Source organism: Apus apus, chromosome 2, assembly GCF_020740795.1.
Source record: "Apus apus isolate bApuApu2 chromosome 2, bApuApu2.pri.cur, whole genome shotgun sequence".
Taxonomy (NCBI): domain Eukaryota; kingdom Metazoa; phylum Chordata; class Aves; order Apodiformes; family Apodidae; genus Apus; species Apus apus.
The window spans coordinates 107837388-107855915 of NC_067283.1; the positions used below are offsets into that span (position 1 = coordinate 107837388).

General features: G+C 40.6%; 1 protein-coding gene across 3 annotated transcripts in view; it reads left to right on the forward strand.

The window, feature by feature from the left end:
- Positions 1 to 18528, forward strand: part of MIB1 (MIB E3 ubiquitin protein ligase 1) — a 93134-nt gene that overhangs the window by 19341 nt on the left and 55265 nt on the right. For all 3 annotated transcript variants that reach the window (XM_051612753.1, XM_051612752.1, XM_051612751.1), the window contains exons 5-10: positions 10358 to 10424; positions 12627 to 12831; positions 14371 to 14554; positions 14840 to 14984; positions 16119 to 16252; positions 17262 to 17369. In XM_051612753.1, coding sequence (XP_051468713.1) covers positions 10358 to 10424; positions 12627 to 12831; positions 14371 to 14554; positions 14840 to 14984; positions 16119 to 16252; positions 17262 to 17369 — 843 coding nt within the window. The remainder of the gene's footprint in view (positions 1 to 10357; positions 10425 to 12626; positions 12832 to 14370; positions 14555 to 14839; positions 14985 to 16118; positions 16253 to 17261; positions 17370 to 18528) is intronic.

The window sequence follows — 18528 nt, forward strand, 5'->3', positions numbered from 1 at the left end:
ATACAACACAGCAGAGAGGGAACATTCCAAGAGGTTCCTGGAATGTGTGGAACATAACTTCCTCACACAGCCGATAAGTGAGTTGACCAGGGAGGGTGCCCTCCTGGACCTTCTTCTGGTGAACAAGGAAGATCTTGTGGTGGAAGTAGAAGTTGGAGGCCATCTAGAGCACAGTGATCATGAGATGATTGAGGTTTTAATCCTTGGAGAAACAAGAAGAGGGATTAGTAAAACTGCCACCTTAGACTTCTGGAGGACAAACTTTGACCTGCTCAGAAGACTGATAGACAAGAGTCCCTTGGAAGGCTGCTTTGAAGGATAAAGGAGTCCAGGAAGGCTGGGCATACTTCAAGAAAGAAGTTTAAAGGCACAGGAGCAGGCTGTCCTCGTGTGCCAAAAAACCAGTAAGCAGGGTAGGTGACCAGCCTGGCTAAACAGGGACCTTTGGCTGGACCTTAGAAAGAAAAGGAGAGTCTATGACCTTTGGAAGAGGGGACAGGTCACTCATGAAGTCTATAAAGATGAAGTGAACCTATGCAGAGTGAAAATTAGGAGAGCCAATGCACAGCTAGAGCTCAAACTAGCTACAGCTGTTAGGGATAATTAAAAATGTTTCTGTAAGTTCATTAACAGCAGAAGGAGCATTAGGGAAAATCTCCATCCTTGATTGGATGCAAAGGGAATCTTAGTAACAAAGGATGAGGAAAAGGCTGAGGTGCTCAACACCTACTTTGCCTTGGTCTTTTGCAGTGGAAGTAGCTGCTCCATGGATATAGAGCCACATGAGTTAGGAGACAGGGAGGAGATGCAGAATGAGGTCATCACAAGTAAAGAGGAAGTGGTCAGAGACCTACTACACCACTTAGACACACACAGGTCTATGGGACCAGGTGGGCTACGTCCAAGGGTGCTGAAGGAATTGGCAGACGTGATCGCCAGGCCACTTTCCATTACTTACCTGAAGTCCTGGCTAACTGGGGAGGTCCCAGTGGACTGGAGGGTAGCAAATGTAACACCCATCTATAAGAAAGGCAGAAGGGAGGATCCAGGAAACTATAGACCTGTCAGTCTGACCTCGGTAGCAGGGAAGGTCATGGAGCAGATCATCTTGAGTGTTATTAGAAGACATCTAGAGGATAACCAGGGGATCAGGCCCAGTCAGCATGGGTTTATGAAAGGCAGGTCCTGCCTGACGAGCCTGATCTCCTTTTATAACCTGATGACCTGACTATTGGACGAGAGAAAGGCTGTGGCTATTGTCTGTCTGGACCTCCAAAAAGCATTTGGCACAGTTCCCCATAGAACTCTGATTAAAACCTGGCTGCTCGTAGTCTGGATGAGCACACGATCTGTTGCATCAAGCACTGGCTGGACAGTCAGGCCCAAAGAGTGGTGGTCAGTGGAGTCCAATCCATCTGGGGCCAGTCACAAGTGGTGTTCCTCAGGGCTCAATGTTGGGACCGTTTCTGTTTAACATCAGTGTTAAACAGAAACTGGCCAGCAGTGTGCCCAGGTGGCCAAGAAAGCCAATGGCATCCTGACTTGTATTAGAAATAGTGTGACCAGCAGAAGTAGAGAGGTGATTGTCCCCCTGTCCTCAGCACTGGTGAGGCCACACCTGAAGTATTGCATCCAGTTTTGGGCACCTCAATTCAAGAGAGATATCGAGGTGCTGGAGCAAGTACAGGAGAGGGCAACGAAGAACGCTTGAAGGAGCTGGGAATGTTTAGTTTGCAGAAGAGGAGGCTGAGGGGAGACCTCATCAGTCTCTACAATTACCTGAAAGGTCATTGTAGAGAGGTTGGTGCTGCTCTCTTTTCACAGGTATTTAGCGACGGAACAAGAGGGAATGGCTTCAACCTGCAACAGTGGAGGTTTAGACTGGACATAAGAAGACTTTTTTTTCACAGATAGAGTGGTTAGAGACTGGAATAGACTGCCCAGGGAGGTGGTTGAGTCACCATCCCTGGATGTGTTTAAGGGTTGTTTGGATGTGGTGTTGGTGGATATGGTTTAGGGGAGAACTTTGTAGGGTAGGGATGATGGTTGGACTCAGTGATCCCAAGGGTCTTTTCCAACCTGAATAGTTCTATGATTCTGTACTCTTATGTTGAATAATAGGTTTGCTACATCACTAGTAGGAATTAAAGTACTGTTGGCTGATGGTTATTGACACTGCTTGCATTTCCTATCGGTGTGTATTCAGATTCTAGAGCCAGACCAAGCTGTTAACCACGCTATCAACTTTAAATGTGTGTGAACATAGTCTTCTGCAGTAAAAAGATACACTGTGGAATTAGAGTTAATGAGTCAGCTTTTTATGCTTATTTCTATTTTTTATTTCCTCATACTGCACAGCTCATAGAATCATAGAATCATAGGGGTTGGAAGGGACCTCGAAAGATCATCTAGTCCAACCCCCCCGCCAGAGCAGGGTCACCTAGAGTACATCACACAGGAAGGCGTCCAGGCGGGTTTTGAATGTCTCCAGAGAAGGAGACTCCACAACCTCTCTGGGCAGCCTGTTCCAGTGCTCTGTCACTCTCACAGTAAAAAAAATTTTTCTGATATTCACCTTAAACCTCCTATGCTCCAATTTGTATCCATTACTCCTTGTCCTATCACTGGTCATCACTGAAAAAAGCTTAACTCCATCTTCTTGACACTCACCCTTTACGTATTTGTAAACATTGATGAGGTCACCCCTCAGTCTCCTTTTCTCCAAACTAAAGAGACCCAGCTCCCTCAGCCTTTCCTCATAAGGGAGATGTTCCACTCCCTTAATCATCTTTGTGGCTCTGCACTGGACTCTTTCAAGCACTTCCCTGTCCTTCTTGAACTGAGGGGCCCAGAACTGGACACAATACTCCAGATGCAGCCTCACCAATGCAGAATAGAGGGGGAGGAGAACCTCTCTTGACCTACTAACCACACCCTTTCTAATGCACCCCAGGATGCCGTTGGCCTTCTTAGCCACAAGGGCACATTGCTGGCTCATGGCCATCCCCCTGTCTACCAGGACCCCCAGATCCCTTTCACCTACACTGCTCTCCAGCAGGTCAGCCCCCAACCTGTACTGGTGCATGACATTTTTCTTCCCCAAATGCAAAACTCTACACTTGCCCTTGTTAAACTTCATCAGGTTTTTCCCCGCCCAAGTCTCCAGCCTGTCTAGGTCTCTCTGAATGGCAACACAGCCTTCTGGTGTGTCAGCCACTCCTCCCAGCTTGGTGTCATCAGCAAACTTGCTGAGGGTACATTCTGTGCCCTCATCCAGGTCGTTGATGAAGATGTTGAACAACACCGGTCCCAGTACCGACCCCTGAGGGACTCCACTAGTCACAGGCCTCCAACTAGATTTTGCCCCATTGACTACAACTCTCTGACTTCTTCCTTTCAACCAGTTCTTGATCCACCTCACTGCCTGATCATCAAACCCATACTTGATCAACTTATCTACAAGGATGCTGTGGGAGACGGTGTAAAATGCTTTACTGAAATCAAGATAGACCACATCCACCACTTTACCATCATCTGTCCACCTAGTAATTTCCTCATAGAAGGCTATGAGGTTAGTCAAACATGACTTACCCTTGGTAAAACCATGTTGACTGCTCTCGATGACCCCCATCTCCTTGATATGTCTAGAGATAGTGCCAAGGACAAGTTGCTCCATCACCTTTCCAGGGATGGAGGTGAGGCTGACCGGTCTATAGTTACCCGGGTCCTCCTTCTTGCCCTTCTTGTAGACTGGAGTGACATTTGCTGTCCTCCAGTCCTCAGGCACCTCTCCTGTTACCCATGACTTACCGAAGATGATGGAGAGTGGACTAGCAATGACCTCCACCAGCTCCCTCAGCACCCTTGGATGCATTTCATCCGGACCCATCGATTTATGGATGTCCAGATTATGCAACTGATCCCTAACCCAATCCTCATCTGCCTGGGCAAACTCCTCCTTTATCTTGACTTCTACTGGGGCTATATGAAACTGGGGCTCATGGGGAAAGCCTGCAGGAGTAAAGACAGAGGCAAAGAAGGCATTCAGCACCTCTGCCTTCTTTAAATCCTCTGTCACCAGGGCACCCACCTCATTCAGCAGTGGGCCTATATTGCCTCTGGTATTAGTTTTGTTGGCTATGTATTTGAAAAAGCCCTTTCTATTGTCCTTAACCCGACTTGCAAGGTTAAGTTCCAAGGAGGCCTTAGCTTTCCTAGTTGCCTCCCTACATTCTCTGACAACAGTCCTATATTCCTCCCAAGTAACCAGCCCCTCCTTCCATGATCTATAGATTTTCCTTTTCCATTTGAGTTTGCCCAGCAGTTCCTTTTTTAACCACGCTGGTCTCCTAGCTCCCTTACTAGATTTTCTACCCATTGGGACACACTGATCCCGTGCTTGCAACAAGTGGTCCTTGAATGTTGTCCACCTATCTTGAGCCCCTTTACCTTCTAGCACTCTGTCCCGTGGGACTTCCCTTAACAATTGATTGAGGAGGCCGAAGTTCGCTCTGTGGAAGTCCAGGGTTCTGGTCCTGCTAGGTATTCTGTTCCTCCCACACAGGATCCTGAACTTCACCATCTTGTGGTCACTGCAGCCAAGGCTGCCATTGACCACCACTGCTTCAACAAGGCCCTCCTTGTTGGTGAGCACAAGATCCAGCAGCGCTCCTCTTCTAGTCGGCTTATCCACCATTTGCATTAAGAAGTTGTCATCAATGCACTGGAGGAACCTCCTAGACTGTGAAAGGCTGGCTGTGTAAGTCTTCCAGCAGATATTGGGGTAGTTAAAATCTCCCATGAGGACCAAGGACTGTAATTGTGAGGCTGCTTTCAGCTGCCTGTAGAAAGCCTCATCAACTTCCTCATCTTGATCAGGAGGTCTGTAGTAGACCCCCACAACTGTATCACCCATACCACCCTGCCCTTTAATTCTTACCCACAGACTTTCAACTTGCCCCTCATCAGCCCCTGCACAAAACTTGATACATTCTAGCTGCTCTCTCACATAAAGAGCAACTCCACCACCTCGCTTCACCGACCGATCTTTCCGAAAAAGCACATAGCCATCCATGGCCACATTCCAGTCGTGTGAGCTGTCCCACCATGTCTCTGTTATTGCTACCAGATCATAACCCTTAGCCGCACACAGACCTCTAACTCTTCCTGTTTATTCCCCATGCTGCGTGCATTGGTGTACAGGCATTTCAGGAAGCAAGTAGAGCACACTGGTGGGACCAAATCCTCTTTAGACCACCCCCCTTCAGGCCCTGGTATGTTTCTCTTGGGCTTGTCCCTAACAGACCCAGTTTTCTCCCCTTCCCCCTGAAGGGGGGGAGCTGAGGATGTAAATGTGACAACTTTCATTTGTTTTCAATAAGCATTATGTTCTACTACTTAACTAATAGAATGATCTTGCTATAAAATCTTAATAAAATAGTTTTGTCAGCAGGAGTGCCCTAAATCTGTTTCATTATTTAGGAATTGGTTTTGTGCTACCTAATTTCTTTGCTCTTGCCTTTTTTTTTTTTTCCCCGCGATTAACCTTCTTGTTTTTTGTTTTGCAGAATCTCCTTTTCATCTGTGTAGTCTCTGAAAGAAGTAACTGTAGTTTTAATCCATCATTGTCACAGTAGTCTGTAAGCCATCTGTGTTTGTGTACTTTTTTCAATGCATTCTGAATAGTTTAGTGCATATGGAAAACTGAGAAGATTCCTTCTCTTGTGAAGGGCAAGGAATGTGAAAGAAATTGCTTTAAACTTTCTTATCCTGATTGGTATTTCTGTTCATCAGTGTTCAATTGGGTTATCATTAAAGATAATTCTTGAAAATACTCTTTAGGATTTTAAGAATTACTTATTAATACCTTAAAAAACCCTACCAAAACCAACAATGAAATGTTAGCATACTAGGCATCGCAAGTGTTACATAGAAATAGGCTCTCTGGTGCAGTTACAACTGCCAGATCTTTAGCTCTCTAGTCCGTTATCTTGTTCCTGGTATGTTCAATATGAGTGGTTCAGGAAGGAGCAACAAGAATTTTCAGTATTTTATTAGTGTCCTTCTTTTGCTTCTAGGTGCTGATCAAAATTGCTTTATTACACAGATACATCAATGTTGGCCATTTTTACATATGCAGCAGCTGATTTTTATTACATTACTCAATGTGGTTTTTTGTTTTTTGTTTTGTTTTTTTTTAATCTAGATAGGAAGGAGACATTTATGTATGCCTTGTGCATTTATTTGTATTTGTCAGCAGACTTTCTTGCTTCTTGTTTGTGTAGTCCTGTTTTGCTGCATTTATCCTGTAGTCTCAGCCAAGTCAGGTTTGTCATCTCTCCATAACAGAGTTGCTTAGAAACATATTTCTGTTAAGCAGAAGTGTATTTACTGATCCTTTTCCAATTTTGTTATTTATAGTATTAACCCACAAGAAAGACTAAAAAATTATCCTCCTTAGGAAAAAAAAAAAGTTAGACAAAGGAGAGTTTTTATAAATGCCTATAATCGATAGACAGTAAGGTTATAAACTCTTCAGTCGAAATGTGCCCAAAATTTGATTTCTTCTGAGAGAAGCTGTTGCTGTACCTCAACACCTCTTCATAATTTCAGTTACTTTCTCTACCATCTTATACTTTCCTCTTTAACTTTTCTCAGCTTCTTGAAAATGAGCATTATTTGAGTTAATTAAATTTGAAATACAACATTTCTGAAGAAATTTCAGCTAATACTTAGGGATTTATCCCATCCCTTGTTATCTTAATCAGGTGACAAAGTGACATGCACTGAGCTTTTTCCATTTGCCCTGTAAGGGCTTATTTCCTTCCCAGAAGCTGTTGCGGGTTTAGACTTAAAATAACCTTTAAAGGGTGTATTCATTGCTACCTCAGACACCTGCAGCTGTGGCACCATTCCTGCTGGTAGATCTGTAAGATTAATATTAATTTATCTGCAGATAGTTACTGCTGATGTTAGATGCTATTTCAGTGCCTCAAACGTTCTTTTTCTTTGTGGCACATCTAACTTCCTTACCAAGTGTGTAGACTCCTCCTTAGTTTTGATGGATGATGTTCCATATCGATTGGAATAATTTAAGAGTTATTCTGGTAGGCAGCTGCTCCTTCAGCATTGTTTTCCTTTTCAAGGTCAGGGATGATGCTGCTTTTATACCGTCTGCCATCACTCCTGACTTTGCTGTAATGTACTTTTTCTGTTCCCTGAAGTTTTTATGATGATGGAATTGCTGCTGTTTTTTCAGTGGTATAATTGAACAGTAAGTCAGAGTAAACTTTTACATTTTCTGGATTTCCCATCTGGCTCAGCAGATCATGGTCTTTATGTAATCCAGTCACATACAGCTGGAATGCAAAGATTTTTTCAGCAGGTCAGAATGTAGATGATAGAAGACCAAAGTTCTCTGCTCTAGGCAAAAACTGTTATTACCCACTGCTTTTGTGCATCAGCTGGTGCTACGCATTTGAAAGTCCTGCTGTGCAATGTTTTAGATTCGTGCTGTTCTTGAGTTTTCATTATAATGATTTTCTGCTTAACTGGGGCTTCCGTGTCTTCTCTTAACTATACACCTGTTCCAGAAAATCTATAGCTTGTTTTTATGTTTCTTGAAAGAATCCTCTTCAGGATTCATTGAATGATTTCTCCACCAAGTTAGTGTATAAAAAAACCAGTGTTTTATTTTCATCTCTGCAGATTTGTCTCCTCCAGCTATTTACACCCAGCCTCACAGTTGCTACTTCTTTTTCTGTACGGAGTATCAGGGAGAGCCTGAAACTTGCATGTTAACATCCCTTGTGTTGTAGTGCATTTCCTTTTGCGCTTGTGTATTTCCTCTCCAAACGGTCTTCAGTTGCAATCTATTTGCAAGACTTGGGGAGACTCATACAACTTGTAAAAATGTCGGTGGGGTTCTGGGAAGTGTGGTACAGCAGAGGGCTAGCTGCAGGGATTCACTGGCAGCCTGGTCCGACTGGGCTTGAGGTGTGTTGGTGCTCCCTCCTCGCTAGAGAGGCCTCGTTTCATGCAGTGCCCAGGGAATGTGGACCATCAGCTCAACACCACCCCCGATTTTTTATTTAAACTACGTAGGTAGAAGAAAGCTTGTTTTCTGATAATTACAGTAGCTGAGTGCTAGAAGTAGGATTATAGTTGCTTACCCAGCTTTTGTGGTAGTGATGAACAGCTAAGTACAGTTCCCTGTCTTAAAACTGCAGGATCTTTTTGGGGGTTTTACTAAGGGTTTTTGAGACAACTGCAGGCCTTTGTCGTGTTGATGTTACTTGTGTTAGTAGTGCTGTTTGCAGAATTGCTGAAGTGCTCTTTGCTGTATATAAAGGATATACAAGTTAGTTTCTTACTGCCTTAATCTCTGTCCAATGCCTGATCTTCCTGTGTGTTTTCAGTCCTCATTTTTTGGTGAAGGCTTAGGTAAATAAAATGTTACATTGCTTTTCTGTGATACTTAGATCAGACTCTTTTTTCACTCCTTAGTAATTTGACATTGACTTTACTATGAAAGGAAGGCAGATGTGAAGCTGAGGTTCAACATCAAGCTACTACTTAGTTTTACAACCGAATATATAATTACACTCCAGAAATAAACTCTGCAGGGCACAGCACAGGCAGTGGAAAAAAGAGAGTGCAGTTTTGTAGGTTTCTGGGTTAGTTTATTTTTCTATAAAATGTAAGGTATTTTAACTTCCTAATAATTTCTGCTGCAAGATAGTAATTAGCCTTGTAGTGAACATTTTATTTCTTCTGCTAGCTTTTAGCCATTAGTCTGCCCTGTGTGTTAACACCTGCTGTAACCCAAGCGGTATTTTACCCAGCTATTGCCTGGCTGGGACGACAACCGCTTAGGACCCTCCCACGCTCCATTCTTAAGTCCTGAAGAATGTGGAAACAGTTTTTGTTTTGCATACCCCTTCCTGGCTCCTGCGCAGGCAGCTGGTTGCTGCGTGACGCGAAGAGTCTGTATTCAGTGCCTGAGACGAAGTGCCTCCCGGGCACGATAAATCTCTGGTGGTCTGAGGGAATGAATGAGCTTGCCATCTGGGCATGGTCAGCACAGCCCCTTTGTCTTCGGCAGAGTTAAAGCCAGCACCTGGGCGGCAGCAGCCCACCGGGTGGCAGCACTTTGTCACAGGCCTGCCGCTGCTGGGCTGAGCAAGCTCTCTGATTTCTCATAGGATTTGGAGAGCGGCAAATCCCATTACTTTCGTCTGGCTGTTTTCATAACTTTTTCAAAAAGTGGTGGTACGTTCTTTGTAGATCAGGATACACGCTGAATTTGGTATTGTTTCTGGCAGCTTAGCAGTTACAGGTCACTGAGGGGAGTGTTGTGTGTGTCACTATGATGATGATTCAAACTTGAGAATTTTCACTTTAATCCTTTTGTCTGTCAATAAATCTTCGGTGAAAGAAAAATAATTGTTGAAGTATTTGTTTAGTTCTGTTTGCTTATATCATAACCACCACCTGTCGTCTGTTTCCTCCTCTATCCCGTAGAATATTCTGCCACATTTTGCAAATGGTTTCCTATCTCCTTCCCAACTCATCCTGCACACAAAATGCCCTTTGTTCAGTAAGAATTGTTCAATAATGAGCAATGGCAGATGGTAGCCATTTGGCTTTAAGGGATGCACAGGGGAAAAACTAGAGGAAAGAAGAATTATAGGAACTCTGCTGGCTTTATGAATAGGAGCTGGTTATCACACTTGAACCTTCTGTTTCTCAGATAATATGAAACAGTCTTTCTGGAGAATGAACTTTAGAACTTTTCTCTTTAAAAAGAACATGTTTAGCTCAGCAAAGTGTTTGGGTTTTTTTTTAGTAATATCCTTGTGTTCTTGTTTTTAATTGGAAATTCTTCATTTTATAGAATCTGAGTGCCAGGTTTTCTTCAACATTTATCTGTCAAAAAGGGTTGGGAGGAGGGGCAGCACTGTTAGGCATTAAATGATTGGTACAAGAAAGGCTGTAGCCTCTGGCACTGTCTGCTGATACTTCAGGTTTTTTGTTTAATTGTTTGTGTTCACAAACTTCTTTTAAAAGGAAAGAGAACTTTATAGAACAATGCAAAGGAACTTTGTGTTATTTTAATACTTTTAAGTTAAAAATGTCTCATCCTTTATAGCCTTTTATAGTGGCAAAAGTTACTAAAAAACTTGAGAATGTTCAGGCTGATAAAGTATTTGAAATAATATGCATCAGTAATGAAATAATGGGATGTGCCTTTTGTACACATAATTTTCAGCCTTTCTTAACTGAGCTCTAGTTTTACTGACTTATGTTAACCTGGAGACTCAGTGAGGACTAAAGTTGTCTCCATGTCTTTCCGTAGTCTGACCTGAAATGTGTCCAAGATGCAAAAGGTGGCTCTTTCTATAGGGACCATTGTCCTGTATTAGGTGAGTTGAAGGTAAAGTAAATTTGTCTTGATGTGTGTTAATTATATGTAGTCTAGATTTCTCATTCCTTTGTAAACATCATCTAAAATGACTGTCTTTACTAGTGAAATGTATATGGTAGCATTTCTATGCATTAATGATAAATTGTGATACTTCTCTAAACGTGTTTGATATCAGTGTGGCAAGTGGATGGTAAGGGAGCTAAGTGTTGTCTAAGTAACACCTTGAGTCACATGTCTGGCTCAGTGAAGAGTTAAAACCACACATAACTGTGCAGCCTTAGACTGTCGTAAATATTCAGAGACGTTCAGTGAAGTAACGTACATGGCCATAAACGGGAGTCATCTGAACATAGCACTTAACCTGTTATTTTATACTAATGGTAGTGTATGTTGTGAAATCTTGGTTGAGGTTTTCCATATCAGCTGTTGTACTGACTTACTCTTCTAGTGTCTTTTCTGGGCTGCAGACGTGTGCAGATTATATTATTAAAAAAAACACAACCTGCCAGTTGTTTTGGGTTTTGAAACATGAGCAAGTTGGGATAAACTTCATAGACTATTTGACACAAAGTTCTTAATTATTGTGTGTTTCCTTGACAAAACACCTGGTCCTAAAGCTGGACACTACATAAAATTTTGCTTTTATTCAGGAGTTTCTTATACTTCAGTGCAAAAAAAACCTTAGCTGATAAAACTGGCTTTTCTAAAGTGGTAAGAATTATCTGTTTACTAGTCTTAATCTATTTCCTTGCACAAGTACTTGAAGTGTGACCAGCAAGCACTTATTTTTTTGACAGTCTTTGTGAAAAGTTGAAAACAGTAAAGGTCTGTTTTGTTTAGGAAAAAAAAGGTGTCCAAGAAGTCAGTTAGCTATTTACTGTCAAGTTGATGAATTGTTTGAAAGTAAAAAGCCAAGGCACTCTGATCTTTGTCTTTCTCCTGTGCTTAAAATTAATTTTGTCCTTTTAGTCTGATGTGAATAAAAATAGTAAAGTAGTAATAGGATCTTACTGGTTCTGTATTACAGAGGTAAATGTAGGTTCTTATGTACATGCCCTTCTTTTTGTTCTTGCTTTGAAAGTACAGGGCTGTGTATTCTGCATGTAGCTTATTGTTAGGGTGATACTGTATTTGAATGCATGAATATTAATTACTAAAGATAGTAGGACACTATTCTCTGTTAAATTCTTCCACTATATTAAATTGCACTTAATGGATAACAATGAACTCAGTTCATCATTCTTGCCACATTACACTCTATCTTCTCAGTCTTAGTCTTTGTTAGAACATCTGTCCCTTTAATTTGTGTTCTGAACACAGTTCAGATACTTTTGTGCTGTGAATTTAAATATATGCTTGCAATAAACCTAGCAAGTTATTTTTGAAGCTTTGCAATATTTGAAGGAGAGTGCAAATAATACTTCAGCAGGGACCTAATTAATAAAAAGTAGTTTGTAGCTGGGGCAAAATATTGGGACTGATTTCTTTCAGTACCATATCTGTGGCCTTGATGATGACAGGGACTACTATCCCGGCCAATTGCAAGTGATAGCAAGTCCGTAGGGGGGTGTGAGTGAAGGTGGAGCTGTAGTCTGATAAGAAGGGTGTTTAGAGATAGCACTTGAAGGGTAATTGAAAGCGGTGGCACCAAAATTTCAATAGTGGCAAATGGCATAAAAAACATAGTGGCCGCCTTAAGTGACTCGAGGTATTCAGGTATTGAAGAAATTTTCAGTTACACCTACAGCTCTGTATTGCAGCACTGGAAAAAGTTAGTTGGAGAGCTTGTGGACCTCTGTCCTTGAGGTCTTTCAGGACTCAGATAAAGCCACAGCTGACTTCAACTGGTTGTTGGTTAAACTTTGTGTGGGATATTAGACCAGATGGTCTCTAGACATTACTTCTTCCAATTAATGCTTCTACAGTTTTTTGTTGCTTTCTATCTCTTCCTTTCTTAGACTTTCCTCTCTTCCCAGGGTTGTCTCTGGGATGTTTTCTGTCTAAGTTTTCTGTCTAGTGAGTTCCATATCAGTAGACTTTCTGAAGAGTTAAGCTTCAGAGTTATTTTTTTTCCTGTTCACTCTTTTTTACTTATTGGCCACCACAGTTGCAGAGACATTGAATCTCAGAAATTAACGTACTGAAATTGTTAGGGAAATTAGTGTGGTCATGTACACATTTTCTTCTTATTCCATTTTAGGTGAGCAAAATGGGAACAGAAATCCCGGTGGACTGCAAATAGGTGACCTTGTAAACATTGACCTTGATTTGGAAATTGTACAGTCTTTGCAGCATGGTCATGGAGGATGGACCGATGGCATGTTTGAAACTTTAACAACAACTGGAACAGTTTGTGGCATTGATGAAGATCATGACATTGTAGTACAATATCCAAGTGGCAACAGGTTTGCTATATAGCCTTCATAATCAAGTATCAAACTTCCTTTGCTTTCAGCACTTGCAATCACTTGGTGAAGGAACTTTTTGTTCTCCCTTTGTGTTTATTAAGATTTCCTTGAGAATTTTTATATTCCTTCTACAGCGTGTACCTTTGAAGATGGTTTAGTGGTCAAAGGGAGTTTGTTGCCTTTCTCACTCAGTGAAAATTTGAGTTCAAAATAAGGAATGATGTTCTGAACTATCTTGTTTCCAAAATGTAGTGTTTAAGCAATAGTTGCAAAGTATCCCATGGTTTCAAGAGGAATGGTAATAGTAATACATTGCAGGTTTTCAGAAGAATGGGTCAAGAGGACAGGTGACAATCTTGTCTAATATACAGTGACCTTGGCATGATCTATATCTAGTGTTGTATTCTTATTCAAAGGAATGTTACTTTATGTAAACAGGGACCGAGAATGGGAATTGTTGGGGAAGTGTTTGCCAAAACCACTCTCTGCAAGCAGTTCAGGTTTGAAATGTGAGCTGCATCCATGCTAACAGGATTCAGCCCAGCTCTGCAACTGCATCTGGGCTGGTATGCCCAGAGGGTTTAGTGTTTTCTTGCTCTCAAGTATTAGGCTTATCTTTAAAAAGCAGCTGATGAATGGAGTATCACTTCAGCTGTACCTGGAGACTGACTTCTTCATTTTTTCCAGAAAGGATTAACTGCATTATTCAATCAGGCTTTCCCTCAAGATACTGTTTCTTAATACTGCAAAGTAATGCAAAACAAAGCTGTTTTCCCAGCTAACACAAACTGAAGGAGTGCAAGTGGCTTTTTGTCTGATGGTCATGGCTGCCAAAGCCAGTGAGAGGAGCTGTGGTTTTGTCCCTTACTTTACCCTTTGTAGGGATAATCTGATGCTTCTCAACTAGATCAGATAGCTGAATGGAAGTCAACCCCAAACCAAATGGCACATGAAGGAAAGGTCATGGTATTATGTATTAGAATATAACTCAATGTAAAACCAGATAAATGTCTCCAAAGCAGTACAATTCATAGCACAAATCAAGATAGTTTTATTAAAAAGTAAGGTGTATCCAGGGTATCCATTTAATCAAAGAGTATTTTTATAATGTTGCAGTTTTTGATCCCAGGGGAAGCTGTTGAAATTCCATGAACTTCCCATGTTGTTTCCTGACAGTCCAATCCTTTGTAAGACAGCTTGGATCTTACCTTTTTGAACCAGACTTGTCGCATTCTCTGCCTGGAAGAATAAATGAGCTGTATAGTTACTTTCAGGACTATTATATTGCTGTCAGCTTAATTCTTGTAGGCTGGATATTTCTTCATTGCTTTTTCAAATGTACACCTCTGAAGATTACCCTGGAAGTATTAATCTAATGAGCCACAGACAAGTTCATGAAAAAAAATTGTTAACAACAAATAAACTGCAGTATCCAACTGCAGAAAGTTTGTAGAGGTACAAGCAAAACCTTGTCCAACAGATAATTTAAAAACATATTTCACTTTTGAAATCTACTTTAAATGATTCATTGTTTAGGTGGACGTTTAATCCAGCTGTTCTCACAAAAGCCAACGTTGTCCGAAGTGGAGATGCTGCTCAAGGTGCAGAAGGAGGTACCTCTCAATTTCAAGTGGGTGACCTTGTTCAAGTATGTTATGACCTAGAGCGAATCAAGCTTCTTCAGAGAGGTCATGGAGAGTGGGCTGAAGCAATGCTTCCGGTGAGTAGTTGTATGCTTGGATTCATAGGTTTGTAAAACCTGTATCAAATTTCTGGTTATGGTTGGTAACAATATCTGGAGGTTGTGATTTTCTTCTGAGTTAGAGAAAGTGTTTTTCATCACATGTGGTAATCTTCTTAGCCTCATCAAACTTATCTAAAGGTTATTGGTGACTGTACTATTAAATAATGGACTTGATAAAACATGTGAATTATTATAAAACATTCAGCTTCCTAAATATTCTATTTTTAGTATTATTTGCATTTGACCTTTTCCTTAATGCAGACTTTAGGTAAAGTTGGTCGGGTCCAGCAGATCTATTCAGACAGTGACTTAAAGGTAGAGGTTTGTGGAACATCTTGGACCTATAATCCAGCAGCTGTCTCAAAGGTGGCATCAGCAGGATCCGCTATAAGTAATGCGTCTGGTGGTAAGTTTGAAGAATAACCAGTAAAATATGGCAGGTATTTATGTCAATTAAAAAAATGTTAAGGGCTAGTACATAGTTTGTATGCAAGGTTAATAATACTCAGACTTGGAGTATGGCTAATTGATTTGATACCTTTGACAATTATAGGAGGAAAAACTTGCTGTCAGTATCGAGATGGTGGTGGTTGTTATCTTGGTGAGGTGCAAAAACTCAAAGTGAGTTTGGCCTTCTGTTTGGCCGCAATGCAGCTGTGTCTTTGGAGGTCTGCTCTAAGGGCTTTGAAGATGATTGGAAGGCACATTAGGGACTAAGACATGAGGAGGGAGTTGCTGGCTGTAGCAAGCAGACTCTGCTCAATAGTTGGTGTGGGATAGCAGGTATAAGTGAGGGATCTGCTTCAAGCAGTTATTCAGGATAATAGTCTTTCTTTAAAATTTCTCAAAATTTAGTCAGGCATCCTTTGACTAATTACAGTGGGATTTTTTGTCCATGTAATCACATTTCAGGTCTCTGGAAGCTGCTCTTGTTCATCTAAACAGAAAGACAATCCAGTGTGGTTTATATTCTCTTGGCTGTTCCACAGATCAATTAAACTGGAATGTTTTTACTCTTTTTGGTTACAGCTCGCTGTTTTTTCCTCTTATTTGCTTTAATGCCAAGAAACCTTCTACATAGTTTTCTAGACATTTTCCCAGAGAGGCAGAGAGAGTGAGTTTTCTGCAATAAAGATGAAGTCAGTTGCCACAAAACTAGTTAGAAATAATATGACTTAGTGTTTCAGGTCACAAGTGGGTCTGATGTACCCTGAGTTAAGCTGGAAGACTAAAAAGCCTGTTCTGTGAATATGTAAATTCATGTTTTTACCTCATCCCGGCCCTTCTATTTTGTGGCAGACAAGCTATTTGTGATTCAATCAACTTGGTTTTGAAGGTGTCTGAAGTGACAGTCTCAACTGTCTAAAGGGTATTGGAGTGCAGCGCTTACTCAGAACTGAGTAATAATTTACAGCGGCTATTTTATGGTGGTTTGCATATTATTTTGCATATGCCTTTAGAAACATGACAAATTTCACTGTTCTTGTTCTGTTCTTGATTAGAATTGTAATCTTAATTGTTCTTTGTTTAATAACTATAGAGAGATTGTCCCAACTATTGAAGAAATTATTTGAGACCCAGGAATCTGGAGATCTCAATGAAGAATTGGTTAAAGCTGCTGCCAATGGAGATGTTGCTAAAGTGGAAGACCTTCTAAAAAGACCAGATGTAGATGTGAGTGTTCTAGTTCTGGGGATCTGTAATACTAATGGAAGTGAAGCTTTCTTAGATACTCTTTGGTCATCACTAATGTGTCTGTGTAGAAGTAGTACATCTGGTTCCAGTGTCTCTTCTCCCTTTTGTTGTCCAGTGAAATGTATTGGGAGTGTGTGTGAAGAGGGCCCTTCACACCCTTTTTCACTGGGGCAATTTTATGTGCTATGAGTTAAAATACCTTCCAGTCTCTGGTGGAGTTGGGGCAAAGAACAAAACACTCATGAATAATAAAGGGTCTTCAAGGGGATAGAAAGAAGGAGGGTTGATTTTGGAGATCTTTGCTGTTTCTGTGTTTTTTAACTCACAGAGTACATTGTCTAATCTGCTTTTGTCAGATGCCTTTTACCAACTCGTCTAATCACCTAGTAGTGAAAAGTCTAAAAGAAAATGCTTAAGAGTCATAGGAATTGGTTCAGGGAATATGTTTTAAAATCACAATCAGATGTTTTTCTCACTGCAACATTAGTAATTCTTGCAGATAAGAGACTAAACTCCTGCAGTTCTGAGGACTGATTTGTAGCTCAAGATTATACAAGACATGGCATTTTGTTCAGACTGACTCCTGTTGTTGCCATAAATTAGAAAATGAGGTTGAATATACAGTAGAACAGAGGACTGGTATTATTCTGAGACCAGTTCTCAAAATCTTGCCTTTACAGTAGCCCAAAGTTTTTAATCCAGCTATTGTTAAGGTCTTAGCATTCAAAATAAATCCATTTCTTGCTTTTTTCATTCAATCTCTGTAGCTGATTGAAGTTCTATAGCTTCAATCTCTTCAATTTCTATAGCTCATGCTATAAAAATGAAATAAAGACTTAAGAGATTATATGCCAGAAAGACATCTGTCTAAAATTTGGTCATTTGATGCTTTCATATGTGTGCTGTCAATTTTTCTAATACCCTTGGATGTCTTATAGGTGCCTATGTGTATCTTGAAACTTAACTCAAAGTATTGATATTCTTCCAGGTGAATGGACAATGTGCTGGACACACAGCTATGCAAGCTGCTAGTCAGAATGGCCATGTCGACATTCTGAAGTTGCTTCTGAAACAGAATGTGGATGTAGAAGCAGAGGTAACCTAAATATTTAAAAATACACTTCATGTCTCTTTAAGTTTTGAACTTAGCTACATACAGAAATAGCAATTCTATGGGAATTGTCTTCTTTTTAAGTGTCAGAGTAAAAAAACTTTTCTCCCTGTTATTATGTTCCCAAATTGACCTCCTACTAAAAATATTACAAAAGGTCAATATCTAGTTCTTTGGCACCTTTAATTAAGTGCAATATAATGCTAATATAATAGAGCTCTGTAGAGCTAGTATGTGATTGTAGTGGATGAAGTACCTTCTTTATTTCCTTTATTTAACTTCAACAGTCAAATGCAATAGGCAGCACCCTGTCTGGGGCATTCAGAGAAAAAGCTATAGTTGGATGCTGCATCTCTGACTTCAGATACTTGCCATGCTTTTTATATACAGTGATCAGTTAGGGGAAGGCTTTCCATTCTTAACCAAAGCAAGTTTGAGCAGAAAGTAATAACAGTACCTTTGGGTAGGAAATGGCAACTCTGCTTCCAGTTTTCAGTTTTGTGTTTTATTTTAACTTCACCTTCAAAATGGAAAGGTTTCTTTATTTTAGTTGTTTTTTTTAAATTATTGTGAGGGAATTATCAGCATACTGTAGCAAACAACATTTTGAATGGATTTTGCCTCATTTACTTACACAGAATGCACTGACATTGCAGCCTCTGCTCATTTTGTGAAGCACAAGAAGGATCTGTCTACATTTTCTTATGAAGAATATAAATTAAAGTCAAACAGAATGCTTAGTAGTTAATAGTGTGCCCGGTCATTGTTTGCATAACAGAAAAATAACTTGGCATGCTTGGGCATTTAGTGTTATATTGTAATAGATATACAGAAGTTATAATATGTTAGAACATTAGTGAAGGAATGATGTAGTTCTTGGAACTAAATTTTTATATTCATAGATACACCATTACTTTATAAAGGTTTTCTGATAAACTGTAAAGATGGCTTGGATTTGATGCAGTATATTCTTGCTGTGGTCAGATTTCTGTGAAGTAGCATCATTTTGGAAGTCGTGCTTTCACTGCCGTACACAGCACACACTGCTGCAAACTTGACTAAGCTGCTTTTCTTCTGTGCTGTGGGATTAAAGCTGCCGTGTTAATCAAGTGGTGGACTGATTCTTTATTCTCTGATAAAAGGA